The following is an 18406-nucleotide window of genomic DNA, read 5'->3' on the forward strand; positions in this document are numbered from 1 at the left end:
GATGACAAAGCTACTTTTCATTGTAATGAAAGTGTCTCTGTATGGTGATCAGTGTATATCACTCCATCTCCCTAAATTAGGTGACATCTTTATCATCACTTTTCACATGTAATTTATGTTATAAAAGTTCTGTCGCTTGCCCAGTGATTGAGTTAGGTGCTATTTTTAGATTATGTTCTTCTGGGAAGCATGTGAAGGATATTCCATATAGTATATAGAATGGATACAAAACAACCATTAAGTTGTCAAGAGGAAGATGTAAATTTTTCTTGCACAGATTTATCAGACAGAACAACATTATAGATTCTACATTTTATATGCTGCAGAAATGTTGACATTTCTGACAAATCGCATTTATACACGGGAGATCAAATAAAGGGAGCTAATTCGTTTTTTTCTAGAACAGTTTTTATTGATCCACTTAACAAGGTATACAACAGATTACTGTATGCATAAAAATAAAATAAAGGCAAATCAGGAAAAGATAACAGAAAAAAAGGTGAAACAAAGAATGCACTAATAAACTATATTAGTATTACCAATATGCAGTGGTGATCAGTACGGTGATATACAAATCCTATACGTATGGTGTAATAGTGGTTTATAATTAGAATTCCAGGAAGACTAGTTTTTCTTAAAGGAAGACATTTGACCTGCAGCCGAAACAGACATCTTTTTAAACCAGCATACTTCAGAAACTCCTTTAATTATGTAAGAAATAGAAGGGACGCAGGAATCTTTCAAAGAACATGCTATTCTTTGTCTAGTGCATAAACAGAAGTGAACAACTGTGGATCTGTGTGTGGTTAGAAAGTTATGGATGACAAGAGATAGGAGGGCCAGTGCCGGATTGTAGCAGGATAGTATAAATGCAAGGTTTTGAGAGAGTTTGAAATACTTGCTTCCAAAGATTATGTATTACTTAGCGCTCCCACCAGAGGAAGATAGGTGCCTGTGGTGTGGTTGGCATATCAGGAAATATTCTGGAGATTCTATACTGAGGTTAATACCCTTTGTGTAGGATTTGAGGGCATTCTTCAGGTGACTGATGCCCCTAGATAATTTTTTGTGTGTCACGGTTACCCTGGCTGGCGCTGCTTCAGCGCGGTATTCGGTTGCAGGGGGAACCAAATCAGTGCGGCATCCGTCTCAGCCTCGGGCTAATGAAAGGGCGCATTGGGTTGATAGAGCACCAGCACATGCAGCTGTCAGCTCCAACTGACATGCAGGGAAGAAGGCAGCTAGTAATTGCCAGCAAACTATATATCATGTCAGCACCTCTATGTGCAGGTGCCGGTGAATTTCGTGTCCCCCTGCTGTTCTCTAGTGGTATTTCTTAAGACTCCTCTGGCTTGTGAATTTCTGGATTGGTTTTGTGACTACGCTTTGGCTTCTGGCGATTTGGTATTGTATTCATCTCCTGGGTCTTGACTTTTTGGCCTGTTGGTCATTTTATACTTCTTTGTCTGTCTGTTTTTTTACCCTTTTCCTTATGACTACTCTTTGACTGTTTGTCTGTTGTTCCCTGTTTGTGTGTTGTCCATGCACGTATTTTAGCATAGGAACTGCCGCCCAGTCACTGCCTAGGGTAACTATGCAAGAAGGTAGTGGGTCTGGGAAGTTTAGGGCTGCACTATCCCAGTTTGTGTATGTCTGACACTTTGTGATTCTTTATGCCAACAATTTCTGATGTGTATTAGTGGAAATTATATTTTAATAGCAGAATGAAATGCTTTTGGAATGGGGATTCCCAAGCCATTTATCTAAGACACTAGGAGAAGTACTAATGTTGCCAAACAAATTGATAGTATGAAATACATGTCTGTTTTTGAGAAATGTAAATAAATCTCTGTTTGGGATGTTTTACTTAGTTGAGAGAGTCGAAAATGATGCCAGCAATGAACCTTTGCTTGAGTAAGTAAATAAGTACAGCTGGACACTATAATTTCGTGGAAAGCTTTGTGAAATCTGAACCCATGTTTAAGAAGTTTCCTTGTCCCAGAGAATTTTCAGTTATGAGACAATAATTGCACTGTAAGGAGGGACAACTCAGGCCCCCTGCTAAAATAGGTAAGCATAGAATGTTGGCTCCAACCCTAGGTCTCTTCCAAATCCAAATGATTTTTAAAAGATTAATAAAGACTATTTTATAGTATAAAGCTTTACTAGGATTACCAATAATGTCCAGGGCAACTGGAAGTGAAGAATCTGGTTTGGTCAGGGCTAGGATGGTATCATCTGCAAATAACTCAATGCAGTGTTCTTCATTAGTGTTGATCGGGTGCTCGGGCCGAACACATCGGGATGCTCGGGTGCTCTACCGAGCACCCGAGTATAATGGAAGTAAATGGGAGAACCAGAGCATTAAACCAGGCACCCCCTGGGAAGGTGCCTGGTTCATAGAAAAATGTCAGAAATTGATGGAAACACCACTGAAATGGTTCGGGAACAGCATGGGGAGGACGTCTGGATGCATCATAGACTCCCATGTCGCTGCTGGGAATGATGTTGCCTGAGTAGTATGCTACTTTTACAGACTGACAATAATGCGCACAAAACCGAAGATAAAATCGATTTTAGATGAAAAATTGTTAGGAAACATTCTTCGCTGTATATTTACTTGTATATAAAGTGCAAGTGCTGCCAAAAATTACAAGGAAGAGGCACTCCGATACAAACTGTATATCACATAAAGGAGGTCCTCATTTACATTGTGGTACAATTGTTCAGGTAGTGAGACTCCTACACTCATAAAGCCTATGCAGTAAGTGAAAGGGCTGCCAAAAATTACAAGGAACCGGCACTACAATACACCCTTTGTTACACATAAAGAAGGGCATCATACAAAGCCTTGAAAAATTATGATTGATGTCCTGCTGGTGACTCTCAAAAACATTTGGAGCAAGGGCCTGCTGATCTGACCATCTAAAACATTATGGGTCGAGGGCCTGCTGCCGTTTTGGTGACTCTAGATAACCTGGGCCCGATCGCACGTCCCCGTGATGGCGACGATCCATTCGGATGTCTGCCCTATAAACTTTTGATGTTATTTTCAGCGCGAACTACAGTGACCATGGGTAACTGGGAATCAGGGTTTGATTCTGGAGAGGGAGCCTGAGAAACAGCTACAGCTACCACTTCCAAGCAAGGCAGCATGCGTGCAAATTACCTATTAGGTATAATTAGGTGAGGGGCTGCAGGTGAGCAGACCCTGTAAAATATTGTAGGTGAGGGCCTGCAGGTGAGCTGACCCTGTAAAACATTAGTTGTGTGGGCCTGCAGGTGAGCTGACCCTGTAAAAGTTTTTAGGTGCGGGCCTGCTGGTGAGCTGACCCTGTAAAACATTATATGCGAAGGCCTGCAGGTGATCTGACCATGTAAAAGATTTTAGGTGCGGGCATGCTAGTGAGCTGACCCTGTAAAACATTATATGCAAGGGCCTGCTGGTGAGCTGACCCTCTAAAAAATTATATGCGAGGGCCTGCAGCTGAGCTGACCCTGAAAAACATTGTAGGTGAGCGGACCCTCTAAAAAATTATAAGTGAGAGCCTGCAGGTGAGCTGACCCTGTAAAATATTGTAGGTGAGGGCCTGCTGGTGAGCTGACCCTCTAAAAAATGATATGCGAGGGCCTGCTGGTGAGCTGACCCTGTAAAAAATTGTAGTTGGGGGCCTGTGGGTGAGCTGACCCTCTAAAAAATTATATGCGAGGGCCTGCAGCTGAGCTGACCCTGTAAAACATTGTAGGTGAGGGCCTGCTGGTGAGCTGACCCTCTAAAAATGTATATGCGAGGGCCTGCAGCTGAGCTGACCCTGTAAAACATTGTAGGTGAGGGCCTGCTAGTGAGCTGACCCTCTAAAAAATTATATGCGAGGGCCTGCAGCTGAGCTGACCCTGTAAAACATATGCGAATGGCATTATATGCAACAAATAAGCATGTTGATATGATGGAAGAGGAGGAGGATGAGAAAAGGAAGATTCAACCATATACCCTTGTTTGTGGTGGAAGGAGTGCATGGGAATACAGTGTATTCAGTACATTATAAACAAACAATTTAAAGTGCCTTTATGTTCATCAGCTTTCCTCTGGTGGAGTTGAAAAGTCATGGTCAATCCAGGCCTTGTTCATTTTTATAAGAGTCAACCTGTCAACATTTTCATTTGACAGGCGGATACAATTATCTGTTATAATGCCACCAGCAGCACTAAATACACGCTCAGACAAAATGCTGGCGCCATGGCAGGCCAGCACCTTCAAGGCGTAGAGCACCAATTCGTGCCACGTGTCCATCTTGGACACCCAGTAGTTGTAAGGCACTGAGGGATTATTGAGGATGCTGACACGGTCTGCTATGTACTCCTTCACCATTTTCCAAAATATTTTCCTCCTTGTGACACTATGCAGCACATCAGGGTGAGGGTGTTGGCGGGGTGTCATGAAACTGTCCTAGGCTTTGGAGAGTGTTGCCCTGCCTCTGTTGGAACTGTTATGTGTTCCCCTTGTCTCCCCTCCTCAGTTGGCCAAGGAACTACGGACTCTACCGCCAGCGTTGTCAGATGGAAATTTTTGGAGCAAATTTTTAACAAGGACCTTCTGGTATTGCACCGTTTTGCTCGTCCTCTCCACCAGAGGAATGAGAGATGAGAAGTTCTCTTTGTAGCGGGGGTCGAGAAGGGTGAACAACCAGTAATCAGTGTTGTCTAAAATGCGTATAACGTGCTGGTCGCTGGAAAGGCAGCCTAAAATGAAGTCAGCCATGTGTTGCAGAGTACCAACAGGCAAGACTTCGCTGTCGTCATCAGGAGGATCATTCTCAATCTACTCATCCTCTTCTGCCCACCCACGCTGAACAGATGGAATTTAACTTCCATGGGTACTACCCTCTGTAGCGGAGGCAACCGTCTCCTGCTCCTCCACCTCATTATAGTCCAATTCGCGCTGAGAAGACAAACTGAGGGTGGTCTGGGTATCACCCTGTGTAATGTCTTCCCCCATTTCCACATGCAAAGCGCTGTCCTTAATTGTGAGTAGCGAGCGTTTGAGTAGACACAGAAGTGGGATGGTTACGCTGATAATAGCGTTATCACCGCTTACCATCTGTGTTGATTCCTCATAGTTTCTTAAAACCTCACAGAGGTCCGACATCCATGCCCACTCCTCGCTTGTGAATAGCGGAAGCTGACTGGAAAGGCGACGACCATGTTGCAGCTGGTATTCCACTACTGCTCACGAAGCCTGGCCAATATGTGGAACATCTAGTTCCAACACGTGCTCACGTCGCACAACAGTCGGTGAGCTGGAAAAGTGCTGCTGCAGCGTTGACAGGCCGGCTGAAGCTGTCGATGACTTGCGGAAATGTGCACACACGCGGCGCACCTTCACCAGTAGCTAAGGCAAATTGGGGTAGGTTTTGAGAAACAGCTGAACAACTAAGTTTAAAGTATAACTGTCATATTTTTTTGGGGGGAGTATTGGATTGTGGTGATTAATATCTCCTTTCAACTTTTCACTGTGTACTCAATTACCCCTTAATTCCACATGTTTGTTCCCTGTAGTGCCTACTTTTAAGTTAAAATCAGGTTGCTATGCAGGGTCCATCTATCTGTTGAAGGACGGAGGACGCAGAAGCACGCAGCCTGCAAGGTCAGATTACAGACAGCCAGGGACTGTAAGTAAATGATTAAAGCCAGGTCCTCCCCAGCAGCTGATAACAGTGCCTGGGCTGTGTGCACTTCTCCCTGTCCCTGCGCTTGGCAGACGCTCCCTCACTCAGCAGACTGGGACAATGCAGAGTCGAAGCAGAGCAGGGAAGGGAGAGTAGGACAATGTGTTTTGGGGTGTATTTTTACATATACCCATGCTGGGTGAGAGAAATATCTCTGTAAAAGTCAACTTTTCCCATTTTTTTATACAAAGTTGTCATTTTACAGAGATATTTCTCTCACCCAGCATGGGTATATGTAAAAGGACACCCCAAAACACATTGCCCAACTTTTCCTGAGTATAGCGATACCACAAATGTGACATTTTTTTGCAGCCTAGGTGCGCAAAGGGGCCCAAATTCTAAAGAGCACCTTTAGGATTTCACAGGGCATTTTTTACGCATTTGGATTCCAAACTACTTCTCACGCTTTAGGTCCCCTAAAATGCCAGGGCAGTATAAATACCCCACATGTGACCCCATTTTGGAAAGAAGACACCCCAATGTATTCCGTTAGGGGCATGGCAAGTTCATAGAATAATTTTTTTTTGGACACAAGTTAGCAGAATTTTTGTCCCGTTAACTTGGGACAAAAAGTTTAATCTTTCATGGACTCAATATGCCCCTCAGCGAATACCTTGGGGTGTCTTCTTTCCAAAATGGGGTCATTTGTGGGGTGTTTGTACTGCCCTGGCATTTGAGGGTCTCCACAATCATTACATGTATGGCCAGCATTAGGAGTTTCTGCTATTCTCCTTATATTGAGCATACGGGTAATGAGATTTTTTTTTCCGTTCAGCCTCTGGGCTGAAAGAAAAAATGAACAGCACAGATTTCTTCAATCGCATCAATCAATGTGGATGAAAAAAATCTCTGCCAAAAAATGTGCAAAAAAAAAAAAAGGTGGGAAGGAGGGGAAAGGCGTCTGCCAGGACATAGGAGCTCCGCCCAACATCCAAACCCACTCAGCTCGTATGCCCTGGCATTATTGCCGGAATTATTATTATTTTTTTATACAAAGTGTTTGCCAAAGCATATGAACACCGCCCCTCAGCTCATAAGCCTCGGCAAACGTGTCTCTTACTGCAGAGGAGAAATCTCGTCTTGCAGCGCCGCATACACCGACTTTTGTGTAATCTGACAGCAGCGCAATGCTTCTGTCAGAATGCACATCAGTGCTGCAGCTGCTTGATCGCTTGGTCCACCTAGAAGGTAAAAAAAAAATACAGACAGCAACGCAATAAATTTATTAACATTAACTTTATATAACATTTGAACAGAACATTAACTTTTATAAACTTTATTGAACTTTTGAAACAGAACATTAACTTTTTTGCTTACCTGTGATTTTTATTTTTTTACCTTTAGAGGACAAACCTCTTCTTCCCCATGGGACAATGTGCAAAGCGCAAATCGCCCAGAGATGTGGCGAAGTACATTATGCACTTTGTCCCAGGTTTGTGGCAGCTCTGTGTGAAAGGGTCCTAAGACCCCTGTGTGCCTGTCCTGTGTCACGCAATCCCTATGCTAAGTGTACCTGTGTGTGGAACTTGTGGAAACACTGCCCTAAGCATAGGGCAGGCTGGTCAGGACAAAAAAAGGTGGTTTCACGCCTTATTCCACCCCTGCTACAGACACAACATTTTTTTCTTGGGGAACGTTGAGTTGGGGTACCAGGATAGACAGTGTCTGCCATGTAGCCGGCTCACTACATCAGGGACTTGGGGCATGGACCCTCCTGGATACAGGATTTCTGTAATGATCTCTTCCTGGAATTTTAGGAAGGATTCTGTTCTCCCAGCCTTCTGTAGAGAACAAAACTATTATATACAGCCAATTGAATTAAATATACAGACACCTTCTTATACCAGCGTCTGGTGCAATGACTCCAGTTGCCCTTTCAATTTGCACTGTCGTGTCTGCGTGAATGGAGGACAGAAGGTAAACGTCCCTCTTGTCCCTCCACTACGAGCATTGAATTCCGACTAGATGTAAGTGCCGAAAGAGGGCCACGCTTGAGTGAAAATTGTCCACGTATAAGTGGTACCCCTTGTGGAGTAAGGATGACACCAAGTCCCAGACAATCTTGCCACTGCTCCCCAGGTAGTCAGGACATCCGACCGGCTCCAGTTTTGAGTCTTTTCCCTCATAGACCCTAAAACGATATGTATAGCCTGTGGCCCTTTCACAGAGCTTATACAGTTTGACCCCATACCGGGCGCGCTTGCTGGAGATGTACTGTTTGATGCCAAGGCGCCCGGTAAAATGTACTAGGGACTCGTCTATGCAGATGTTTTGATTAGGGGTATACGCATCTGCAAATCTGGATGACAAATGGTCTTTGAGGGGCCGAATTTTGTGGAGCCGGTCATAAGCAGGGTGGCCTCTTGGATGACAGGTGCTATTGGCAGCGAAATGCATAAAGCACATGATGACCTCAAAACTTGCCCTGGACATTGCAGCAGAGAACATGGGCATGTAATGTATTGGGTCTTTAGACCAATATGACTGCAATACATTTTTTTTAGTTAGACCCATGCTGAGGATAAGGCCCCAAAAAAAAATTTCTTCGGAAACTGTGACTGGTTTCCACTAGTAAGGCTGGGCATAGAAGCTTTCCGGATTGGCAGTAATAAACTGTGTGGCATAGAGGTTGGTTTCTGCCACAACTAGGTCATAGAGATCCGCAGTGAAGAACAGATCAAAAAACTCGAGGGCTGATCCTAAATGAGCTGTCTCCACGCGAACTCCAGACTGGGCGGTGAAAGGGGGCAATACGGGTACAGGAGTTGCGCTTGCCCAATCAGGTCAGGGGCCTGGCTGTTAATGACAGCCAGGCCCCTGCTGTAACTGTGAAAACTCTGATGCTTGCAGTTTAACCCCTTAGATGCAAAAGTCACTACTGACCTCCGAATCTAAGTTTACATTGGCATTGGCTCCCCACAATGTGATCACGGGGTGCTGATGGCTGCTATGACAGCCCATGACCTTACAAAGGCCTCGGACCTGCTACAGAAGCATTCTGGGTCTCATAGGCAAACTGTCAGTGTATGAAACTGACAGTTACAATGCATTACAAAACTTCTTCAACAAAGTAGCGTTTTTGTATGTGTCATGGCATACTGATCAAGACGCATCTGGCATGAAACACAGTGCATGTCAATAAGTGCCGTGTCAGTTTTTTCAGACACAAAAGAAAACGGATCCAGGCGCCCATTTATTTACAATGGTTTTAGTCCTGGATCCATCTTGGTCATTTTAGAGATAATACAGCTGGATCCGTTCATAATGATGCAGCCTGTGGTATTATCAGTAACAGAAGCGTTTCTGCTGATCCAAGACGGATCCAGCAAAAATGCTGATGTGAAAGTAGCCTAAGGGTGGGTTCACATGATGCTTTATGTCTCTGTTTGACGTACGGTATACGTAGGGAAAAAAAAGGATGCAAAAATGCAGCACACCACATTCTTGTATCCTGCACAGTCTGGCAAAAAAAAAAAGTATACTTTTTTTTTTTTTTTTACAATGGAACTCTATGGTGAACGGATGCCACTGTATGGCATCAGTCTGAGGCATCCCTTTAATGTATAACTTATACCTAACGTATACGCTAAGTGGATGGGAAAAACTGGTGTCTTGTAAAATGGTATTTATTGGTAAAAAAACATTAAAATATTAAATAAGGTATAAAATAAGAGAGCTACGCATTTCAACAGCGCCGCCTTCCTCAGACTTGAGCCTGAGGAAGGCAGCAGTATGCCGCTGAAACTCATAGCTATCTTATTTTATATTTTAATGGTTTTTACCAATAAATACCATTTTACAAGACACCAGTGCAGTGCCCAGAGTTTACCTATTTTTTACACTTACTTCTTCTGATTCTGTTCCGGCGGGCAGGTGTAGTGGCCTGGTCTCTCTCCGTGAAGGAGTGCTTCTGCACAGGGTGCACAGCTTACTCCGGTACAGAGCTCCAGGTAATGGGCACCCATATTTCATTGCTGAAGGAGTTACACTAGGGGAACGCCCCCACTCTTTTTCTTCACGTTAGTGATCCGTCACTGCCCCTGCTCTGACGCTTACCAGTCTCTACCTCTTGAACATAAGACTGGACAGTGATTGGCAGAGTGTTCACCTTTCTTAGGACGAGAGGGACCAGGAAGTAGCCCGGCGGGGATCGGGAAATGCCTGTAAGTGGGTATGACTTATTTTATTATCTTTCACCGAGTCTATGTTGATCCAGACAACCCTTCATGTCCTATTCACACAGCAAAATTAGCCATTTTATTGTTTCGATTCCACACCAACATTGCATCGGCAGCCGTGTGGTGTCTGCTTTCCACTGTTTGCAATAGGAGGCAGCACTGCCGTTCATAGAAGTTTAAAGCCGCGACCGCGTCAACAACAAACGGGTCCCGTGTGGTTGTGGTGTCCAGACAAACATTGCTGGAGGTTGCAGCCGGAGTATGCTTGCAGTTTAGCTCCATTCAATGGGTCTGTGGTGTTCAAAGTGAAAACCTATGATGGCTTCTGCCATGGAATATACTGTGGATTTTACCAGAATCAAAACCTGCCATATGAACATATCCTTAGTTAGGACTGTAGCTATAAGCCCTAGCTCCATGGAGCACAGGCAGCTGAGACGTATACACGTGTACGTATACAGATTGGCAGAGGGAAGGGGTTAATTACTATAGCAGAAATCACTGATCACATGGAATATACACCTTAGAGCTCGTTCACATGAACGCGTGAAGCCCGTGCACCGCAAATTGCGGTGCGCAATGCACGGGCACCGTCCGTGGGGCAGGCACATGGGGATCATCGCAGACCCATTCACTTGAATGGGTTCGCGATCCTTCCGTTGCGCAAAAAGATAGAGCTAATTCTATCTTTTTGCGGTGCGAAAGCACGGAACGGAACCCCAGAAAGCACTCCGTAGTGTTCCGCATCTCCGGATTTGTGGAGCCATTGAAATGAATCTGTGATGCGGAATGGCCACAGAACGGTGCCCGTGTATTGCGGATTCGCAATATGACAACAGGCATCGGTAATTGTAAAATATCACATCAAGATCTGATCCTGATCCCTTCCATTTTCTAGGCAGCAGAGAATGTTCCTTGTCATTCTCTAGTGGAAGGTATGACATTCTATGATATCAAGGACTGACATTAATCAAATTAAAATGCAGAATCTTAAGCCCCTATTAGACCGCAAGATTATCGGCAATTCATTGCAAACAAGCACTGATAGGAAGGCTCGGATAATCAAGCAGGTGATGAGTCTGTTGACTGATGGGCATCCTTTGTCAGGAAGAAAGATGTCAGATTATCAGCAAATCTCCCTGTGTAATCAGGGCTGTGCTGCCGATAATGAACAGAAGGAATGGCTGCGGTAGTAATCGTCCTTCAGCATTCTGTTTGCATCGTCTGTGTAATCAGGCCAGTGTGCAGGATGTGGTCTCATGCCTCGGCGCTTGCATTGTCCGATACGGGCAGTGTAATAGCACTTTTAGTGAATCTGCACCTTTTAACAAAATGTCATTTTAGGTCTAAATTTCTACATACATTTATTTAGATTATGACGTCACAGCCGTTTGCTTCAGGTGAGCTGCTATGATGTCACAACTGTGTTCCCATCAGGTAACTCCTAGAACAAAAGGTGTGTTTCCATAAGGTAAGCTGCCATATATGACAAGTGGGGTCCTGGGGGATAAGCTATGGTGACATCACAAGAAGAATATAGGGCAGGTAAGCTGATGTGACATCACAAAAGGATTTACATCAGATAAGCGTCTGTGACATCACAACTGTATTTCTGTCAGGTGACATCACAAAAGGATTTACATCAGAGAAGTAATACCACTGGTGGGTTTCTGTGAGCGGGGGAAGACTGGGAACTTTAAGTGGCCCAGTAAAAAAACTAGAAGTGGCCCCATGTTGTAGGCGGGTCCAAATTGACAGAAGGTGGAGCAACACAAGTAGGCGGGGCCAACAATACTGTAGTGCAGGACAAAGTACCACCCCAGAAGGACCAAATACCACAGTACAGCACAATATACTGCCCCAGCAGAACCAGATACCACAGTGCAGCACAATATACTGCCCCAGCAGAACCAGATAAACAGTGCAGCACAATATACTGCCCCAGCAGAACCCGATACCACAGTGCAGCACAATATACTGCCCCAGCAGAACCAGATACCACAGTGCAGCACAATATACTGCCCCAGCAGAACCAGATACCACAGTGCAGAACAATGTACTGCCCCAGCAGAACCAGATACCACAGTGCAGCACAATATACTGCCCCAGCAGAACCAGATACCACAGTGCAGCACAATATACTGCTCCAGCAGAACCAGATACCACAGTGCAGCACAATATACCGCCCCAGCAGAACCAGATACCGCAGTGCAGCACAATATACTGCCCCAGCAGAAACAAATACCACAGTGCAGCACAATATACTGCCCCAGCAGAACCAGATACCACAGTGCAGCACAATATACCACCCCAGCAGAACCAGATACCACAGTGCAGCACAATATACTGCCCCAGCAGAACCAGATACCACAGTGCAGCACAATATACCGCCCCAGCAGAACCAGATACCACAGTGCAGCACAATATACTGCCCCAGCAGAACCAGATACCACAGTGCAGCACAATATACCACCCCAGCAGATAAATACCACAGTGCAGCACAATATACTGCTCCAACAGAACCAAATACCACAGTGCAGCACAATATACTGCCCCCGCAGAACCAGATACCGCAGTGCAGCACAATATACTGCCCCAGCAGAAACAAATACCACAGTGCAGCACAATATACTGCCCCAGCAGAAACAAATACCACAGTGCAGCACAATATACTGTCCCAGCAGAACCAGATACCACAGTGCAGCACAATATACTGCCCCAGCAGAACCAGATACCACAGTGCAGCACAATACACTGCCCCAGCAGAAACAAATACCACAGTGCAGCACAATATACCGCCCCAGCAGAAACAAATACCACAGTGCAGCACAATATACCGCCCCAGCAGAAACAAATACCACAGTGCAGCACAATATACCGCCCCAGCAGAAACAAATACCACAGTGCAGCACAATATACTGTCCCAGCAGAACCAGATACCACAGTGCAGCACAATATACCGCCCCAGCAGAACCAGATACCACAGTGCAGCACAATATACTGCCCCAGCAGAACCAGATACCACAGTGCAGAACAATATACTGCCCCAGCAGAACCAGATACCACAGTGCAGCACAATATACTGCCCCAGCAGAAGCAAATACCACAGTGCAGCACAATATACTGCCCCAGCAGAACCAGATACCACAGTGCAGCACAATATACTGCCCCAGCAGAAACAAATACCACAGTACAGCACAATATACTGCCCCAGCAGAACCAAATACCACAGTGCAGCACAATATACTGTCCCAGCAGAACTAAATTCCACAGTGCAGCACAATATACCGCCCCAGCAGAACCAGATACCACAGTGCAGCAAAATATACTGCCCCAGCAGATAAATACCACAGTGCAGCACAATATACTGCTCCAACAGAACCAAATACCACAGTGCAGCACAATATACTGACCCAGCAGAACCAGATACACAGTGCAGCACAAAATACTGCCCCAGCAGAACCATATACACAGTGCAGCACAATATACCGCCCCAGCAGAACCAGATACCACAGTGCAGCACAATATACTGCCCCAGCAGGACCAAATACCACAGTGCAGCACAATATACCGCCCCAGCAGGACCAAATACCACAGTGCAGCACAATATACCACCCCAGCAGGACCAAATACCACAGTGCAGCACAATATACTGCCCCAGCAAGACCAAATACCACAGTGCAGCACAATATACTGCTCTAGCAGGACCAAATACCACAGTGCAGCACAATATACTGCCCCAGCAGGACCAAATACCACAGTGCAGCACAATATACTGCTCCAGCAGGACCAAATACCACAGTGCAGCACAATATACTGCCCCAGCAGAACCAGATACACAGTGCAGAAAAAATACTGCCCCGGCAGAAACAAATACCACAGTGCAGCACAATATACTGCCCCAGCAGAACCAAATACCACAGTGCAGCACAATATACCGCCCCAGCAGGACCAAATACCACAGTGCAGCACAATATACTGCTCCAGCAGGACCAAATACCACAGTGCAGCACAATATACTGCCCCAGCAGGACCAAATACCACAGTGCAGCACAATATACTACCCCAGCAGGACCAAATACCACAGTGCAGCACAATATACTGCCCCAGCAGGACCAAATACCACAGTGCAGCACAATATACTGCTCCAGCAGAACCCGATACCACAGTGCAGCACAATATACCACCCCAGCAGAACCAGATACACAGTGCAGAAAAAATACTGCCCCGGCAGAACCAAATACCACAGTGCAGCACAATATACCTCCCAGCACAACCAGATACCACAGTGCAGCAAAAATACTGCAATCCTCCTCACAGTGTAAAACTGTATCATGATCCTGGGCATAGCAATACAGTTGAATTCAGGAGGGAACCTCCAGCCACTGGCCAGGTGCGTAAGTGTCTGATGCCATTACATTCATTAACGCAGACAGCATCAGATTATGTACCTGGCAACCGGCCAAGAAGAGGGCTCCTGCGGCCCACCTGGAGATTTCTCTATAGTACAGTGGTGGCGAATCTATGGCACGGGTGCCAGAGGCGGCACTCGGAGCTCTCTCTGTGGGCACCCGCACCCTCGAAAAAGTCTAAGCCAAGTGATAAAGTACATGGAGGATATACTATATTGGCCTGTGGTATTCAGGTTAAATTACCGTGTTGGCACTTTGCCATAAATAAGTGGGTTTTGGGTTGCAGTTTGGGCACTTGGTGAAAGGTTCGCCATTGCTGCTGTAGGGTCTATGGCCAGTCCACCCATTCCTGTCAGCCAGGTAAACACACTGCAGATGCCATTGTACACCAGGCAGCCTCCTGCCCCTGCTGTCTCCATGTACATCTGTGGTGTAAATCACCTCAGGTACATATGACCCTTCCATGATGTGCGGCAGTGAGGGTGACAGGGTGCTGAGCGCCCATGGCAGGAACCCCGCCCCTTGTGTGAGCGCTCCGCCCCCTCCAGCAGGCACAGTCTCCTCTGCGGGCACACTGCTCCTACCACCTACCTACCGCCTCAGCACAGGGATGGAGAACAGGCGCTGCTTCACCAACCGCTTCTCCGACTATAAGGGCAACCTGGTCCCCGGCCAGAGCCGCGAGCTGGGGGCTCCGCTCATCCTGCAAACGGTGGAGCGCATCCTGGGAAAGCTGCCGGCACAGGGGGGACAGGAGGGCGGGCTGTACGGAGGGCTGGCCGGGGTGGCATACATGCTCTACCACGTCTCGCAGTGCCCGCTGTTGAGCCCTCACAGGGACAGCTACCTGCGCCGTGCAGCCTCCATCATCGAGTCGTGTGTTGCGTACTATGATCGGGAGCCCGACCGGGAGACCCGCGCGTCCTTCCTGCTGGGTGGCGCTGGGGTCTACGCGGTGGCCGCGCTGATTTACAAGGCGCTGGGACGGACGGACTTCACGCAGGTCCTGGAGCGGTTCCGGGCGCTGTGCGACATCTGTGCGCCTGTGGGCTTTCTGGAGTGCGGCTCTGACGAGCTGTTCGTGGGCAGGAGCGGGTACCTGTGCGCCGCGCTGGTCCTGAGGCAGAAGCTGGGCATAGAGGTAAGAGGGCAGCCTGTAGGCACCTGTAATAGTCTCAGGGTTACTACAGTATGGTCTCTGAAGGTCACAGTGGGATGGTGACAGTGATACCCTGCTGCCAGGCTGCTGTGCCCACAGAGGGAGACCTTTCTCCTCAGTGCCCTTATGTAGAAGGTAAGTGGTGTTCAATTACAGTATTCATATTGTGTCATCTCCATTCACAGCTATGGGAATTTCAAAAATGGCCAAGCCCCACAGCATTGACTGGAGAGACACAAGTGCGTCCACCGCTATGGGACTGGCGGAAATGTCCGAGCCAGCGCTTGGCTATTTTCTTTTACTTTTATAGCGGTGAATGGAAGGTGACCGCACATGAGCGGCTGCTGTCCCTTCACTTCAGGGGCCCCATTCTGGAGATGGTGGGATCCACAGCTATCTGACATTTGTGGCGTACGTGCGATATTACATCAATTTTGAGATGGGGAAGGCTAGCTCAGCCGAATGTACCTTTCACTTAGTGATCCATTGTTTCATTCTGGAAAAAGTACCCTAAAAGGGGTTGTCCAGGATTATTCTGTTAGGCTCCATTCACACGTCCGCAAATGGGTCAGCATCCGTTCCGCAATTTTGCGGAACAGGTGCGGATCCATTTATTCTCTATGGGGACGGGGTCCGCAGCTCTGCAAAAAATAGAACATGTCCTATTCTTGTCCGCAGCTGCGGGCAAGGATAGGCATTTCTATAGGTGGTGCCGGCCGGGGGTGTTGCGGGTCCGCAACACACTACGGACGTATGAATGGAGCCTTACTGGCCTGTCCTCAGGATAGTACATCATTATTAGATCAGTGCGGCACCCCCAAAGATCAGCTATTTGAAGGTGAGTGCCATGGCCTCATGGTCATTGGTCACCTGGCCTGTGCGCAGCTCAGTCCCATTCAAGTGTATGGACCTGGGCCTCAGTACACAGTCCACAGCACTCACACAGCTGAGTGGTGAAGGTGCCAGGAGTCAGAGCCCCACTGATCAGATATTTAGGCCCCATGCACACGGCCGTGTTTCACAGCCGTGTGCGGGCCGTGGAACCGCGGCCTGGATCCCTCCTGAGAGCAGGAGCGCACGGCGTCACTGGTTGCTATGACGCCGTGCGCCCCCTGCTGCCGGCACAGTACAGTAATACACTGGTATAGATCGTACCAGTGTATTACTGTACTGTGCCGGCAGCAGGGAGCGCACGGCGTCATAGCAACCAGTGACGCCGTGCGCTCCTGCTCTCAGGAGGGATCCAGGCCGCGGTTCCACGGCCCGCACACGGCTGTGAAACACGGCCGTGTGCCTGGGGCCTAATGGCTTAGGTTACTTTCACACCAGTGTTTTTGCAAACAACGGAAGCCGCACGTGTGCATTCCGCAATTAACGGAACGGGTGGCCTATTCTTGACTGCAGGGCCACGGAACGGAGTGCTGTCCGCATCTTTTGCGGCCCTATTGAAGTGAACGGGTCCGCACCCAAGCCGCAAAAACTGCGGCTCAGATGCGGACCCGAATAACGGTCATGTGCAGGGCCGTCTTTGCCGCAGGGCAAAAGGGGCAGCTGCCCCGGGCCCAGTTGCTCATGGGGGCCCTGGCCCGACTCTGACTCTCTGACTCTATTGTCTAATATGCAGCCGGCAGCAGCGCAGCAGTCTTCACTAGACAACTTGAACTAACTGACAGTTACAGGGGAAGGCGAAGCACTTCGGCCCCCCGCCCCCGTCACTCACGTGGTAAAAGGGGGGGTGTCGTGTGTGAGTCAGTGTCGCCGCAGCCTGGTGTGAAGCGCCACGGCGGAGCAGCCAGCAGCAGCAGGGACTAAGTCCCGCCTCCGGTCCGGAGGCTAAAGGGATTGGGTGGCGGTGGTGAGTGAGTCACAGCCTCACGTGACGTCACGTGACCACTGTCTGACCAGACAAGAACCAGACGGTCCAGAGACCAGACCAGTCTCAAGTCACTGACCTGCTGACCTGACCTACCTAATACAGTCAGCCAGGCCAGCCAGAGTCGACCTGCCACTGCCGCGCCAGGAGGGGAGGACAGGACTGAGGAGGAGGTAAGCAAAAAGCAGTGGCACGCTGCGCATAGTCTGTAGGCATTTTCATTATATATTAATTGACTTTATTTTATATTAGAATTTAGAAGAAATCGGTCAGGTCACCAGATCCGACCATTCATAAATTTGTGGGGGATTATTATAGAGAGCCCCAGGCGACATAAGGGCAGGGGTTGGGTAGGGTTCTTCTCTCTGTCTGACTCTGCTGCTGAACTGTGGCCTGGGGCCATCACTTGCCAGCCCACATTTACTAATCTTTGCTCTGGGGGGCCCTCATGGTGTGGTGTGGACTGGTCATTTTCACTAAGGAATAGTTCAACCATTTATGTGCAAAAGAGAAAATAAGAAGTCAGCTCCAATCAGATATCTGCACATAGACCAAGACTCTGGGTCTATGCAGATATCTGATTGGAGCTGACTTAGTGACCTCTTTTTTTCTCTTTTGCACATAAACGGTTAAACTATATTCCTTAGAAAAAATGACAAGTCCACACCATGAGGGCCCCCCTGAGCAAAGATTAGTAAATGTGTCCAGACGGCCCCAGGCCACAGTTCAGCAGACAGAGAGAACCCAACTCCTTTGTCTCCCGTCTCTATAATAATCCACCAGTAATTTATATAACCCCATTAGTGGGAGATTATTATGGAGACAAAGGAGTTGGGTTCTCTCTGTCTGCTGAACTGTGGCCTGGGGCCGTCCGGCCACATTTACTAATCTTTGCTCAGGGGGGCCGGCCCCTCATAAATATAGACCCACATGGTGTGGACTGGTCATTTTTTCTAAGGAATATAGTTTAACCGTTTATGTGCAAAAGAGAAAAAAAAGAGGTCACTAAGTCAGCTCCAATCAGATATCTGCATAGACCCAGAGTCTTGGTCTATGTG

At 47.4% G+C, this 18406-nt stretch overlaps 1 protein-coding gene across 1 annotated transcript in view; it reads left to right on the forward strand.

Moving 5' to 3' along the window:
• Positions 1 to 14926: 14926 nt before the first annotated feature.
• LANCL3 (LanC like 3) overlaps positions 14927 to 18406 on the forward strand; it is a 73763-nt gene continuing 70283 nt past the window's right edge. Inside the window, exon 1 of the mRNA XM_044288513.1 lies at positions 14927 to 15457. Coding sequence (XP_044144448.1) covers positions 14927 to 15457 — 531 coding nt within the window. The remainder of the gene's footprint in view (positions 15458 to 18406) is intronic.

This window comes from Bufo gargarizans, chromosome 3 (genome assembly GCF_014858855.1).
Source record: "Bufo gargarizans isolate SCDJY-AF-19 chromosome 3, ASM1485885v1, whole genome shotgun sequence".
Lineage (NCBI taxonomy): Eukaryota > Metazoa > Chordata > Amphibia > Anura > Bufonidae > Bufo > Bufo gargarizans.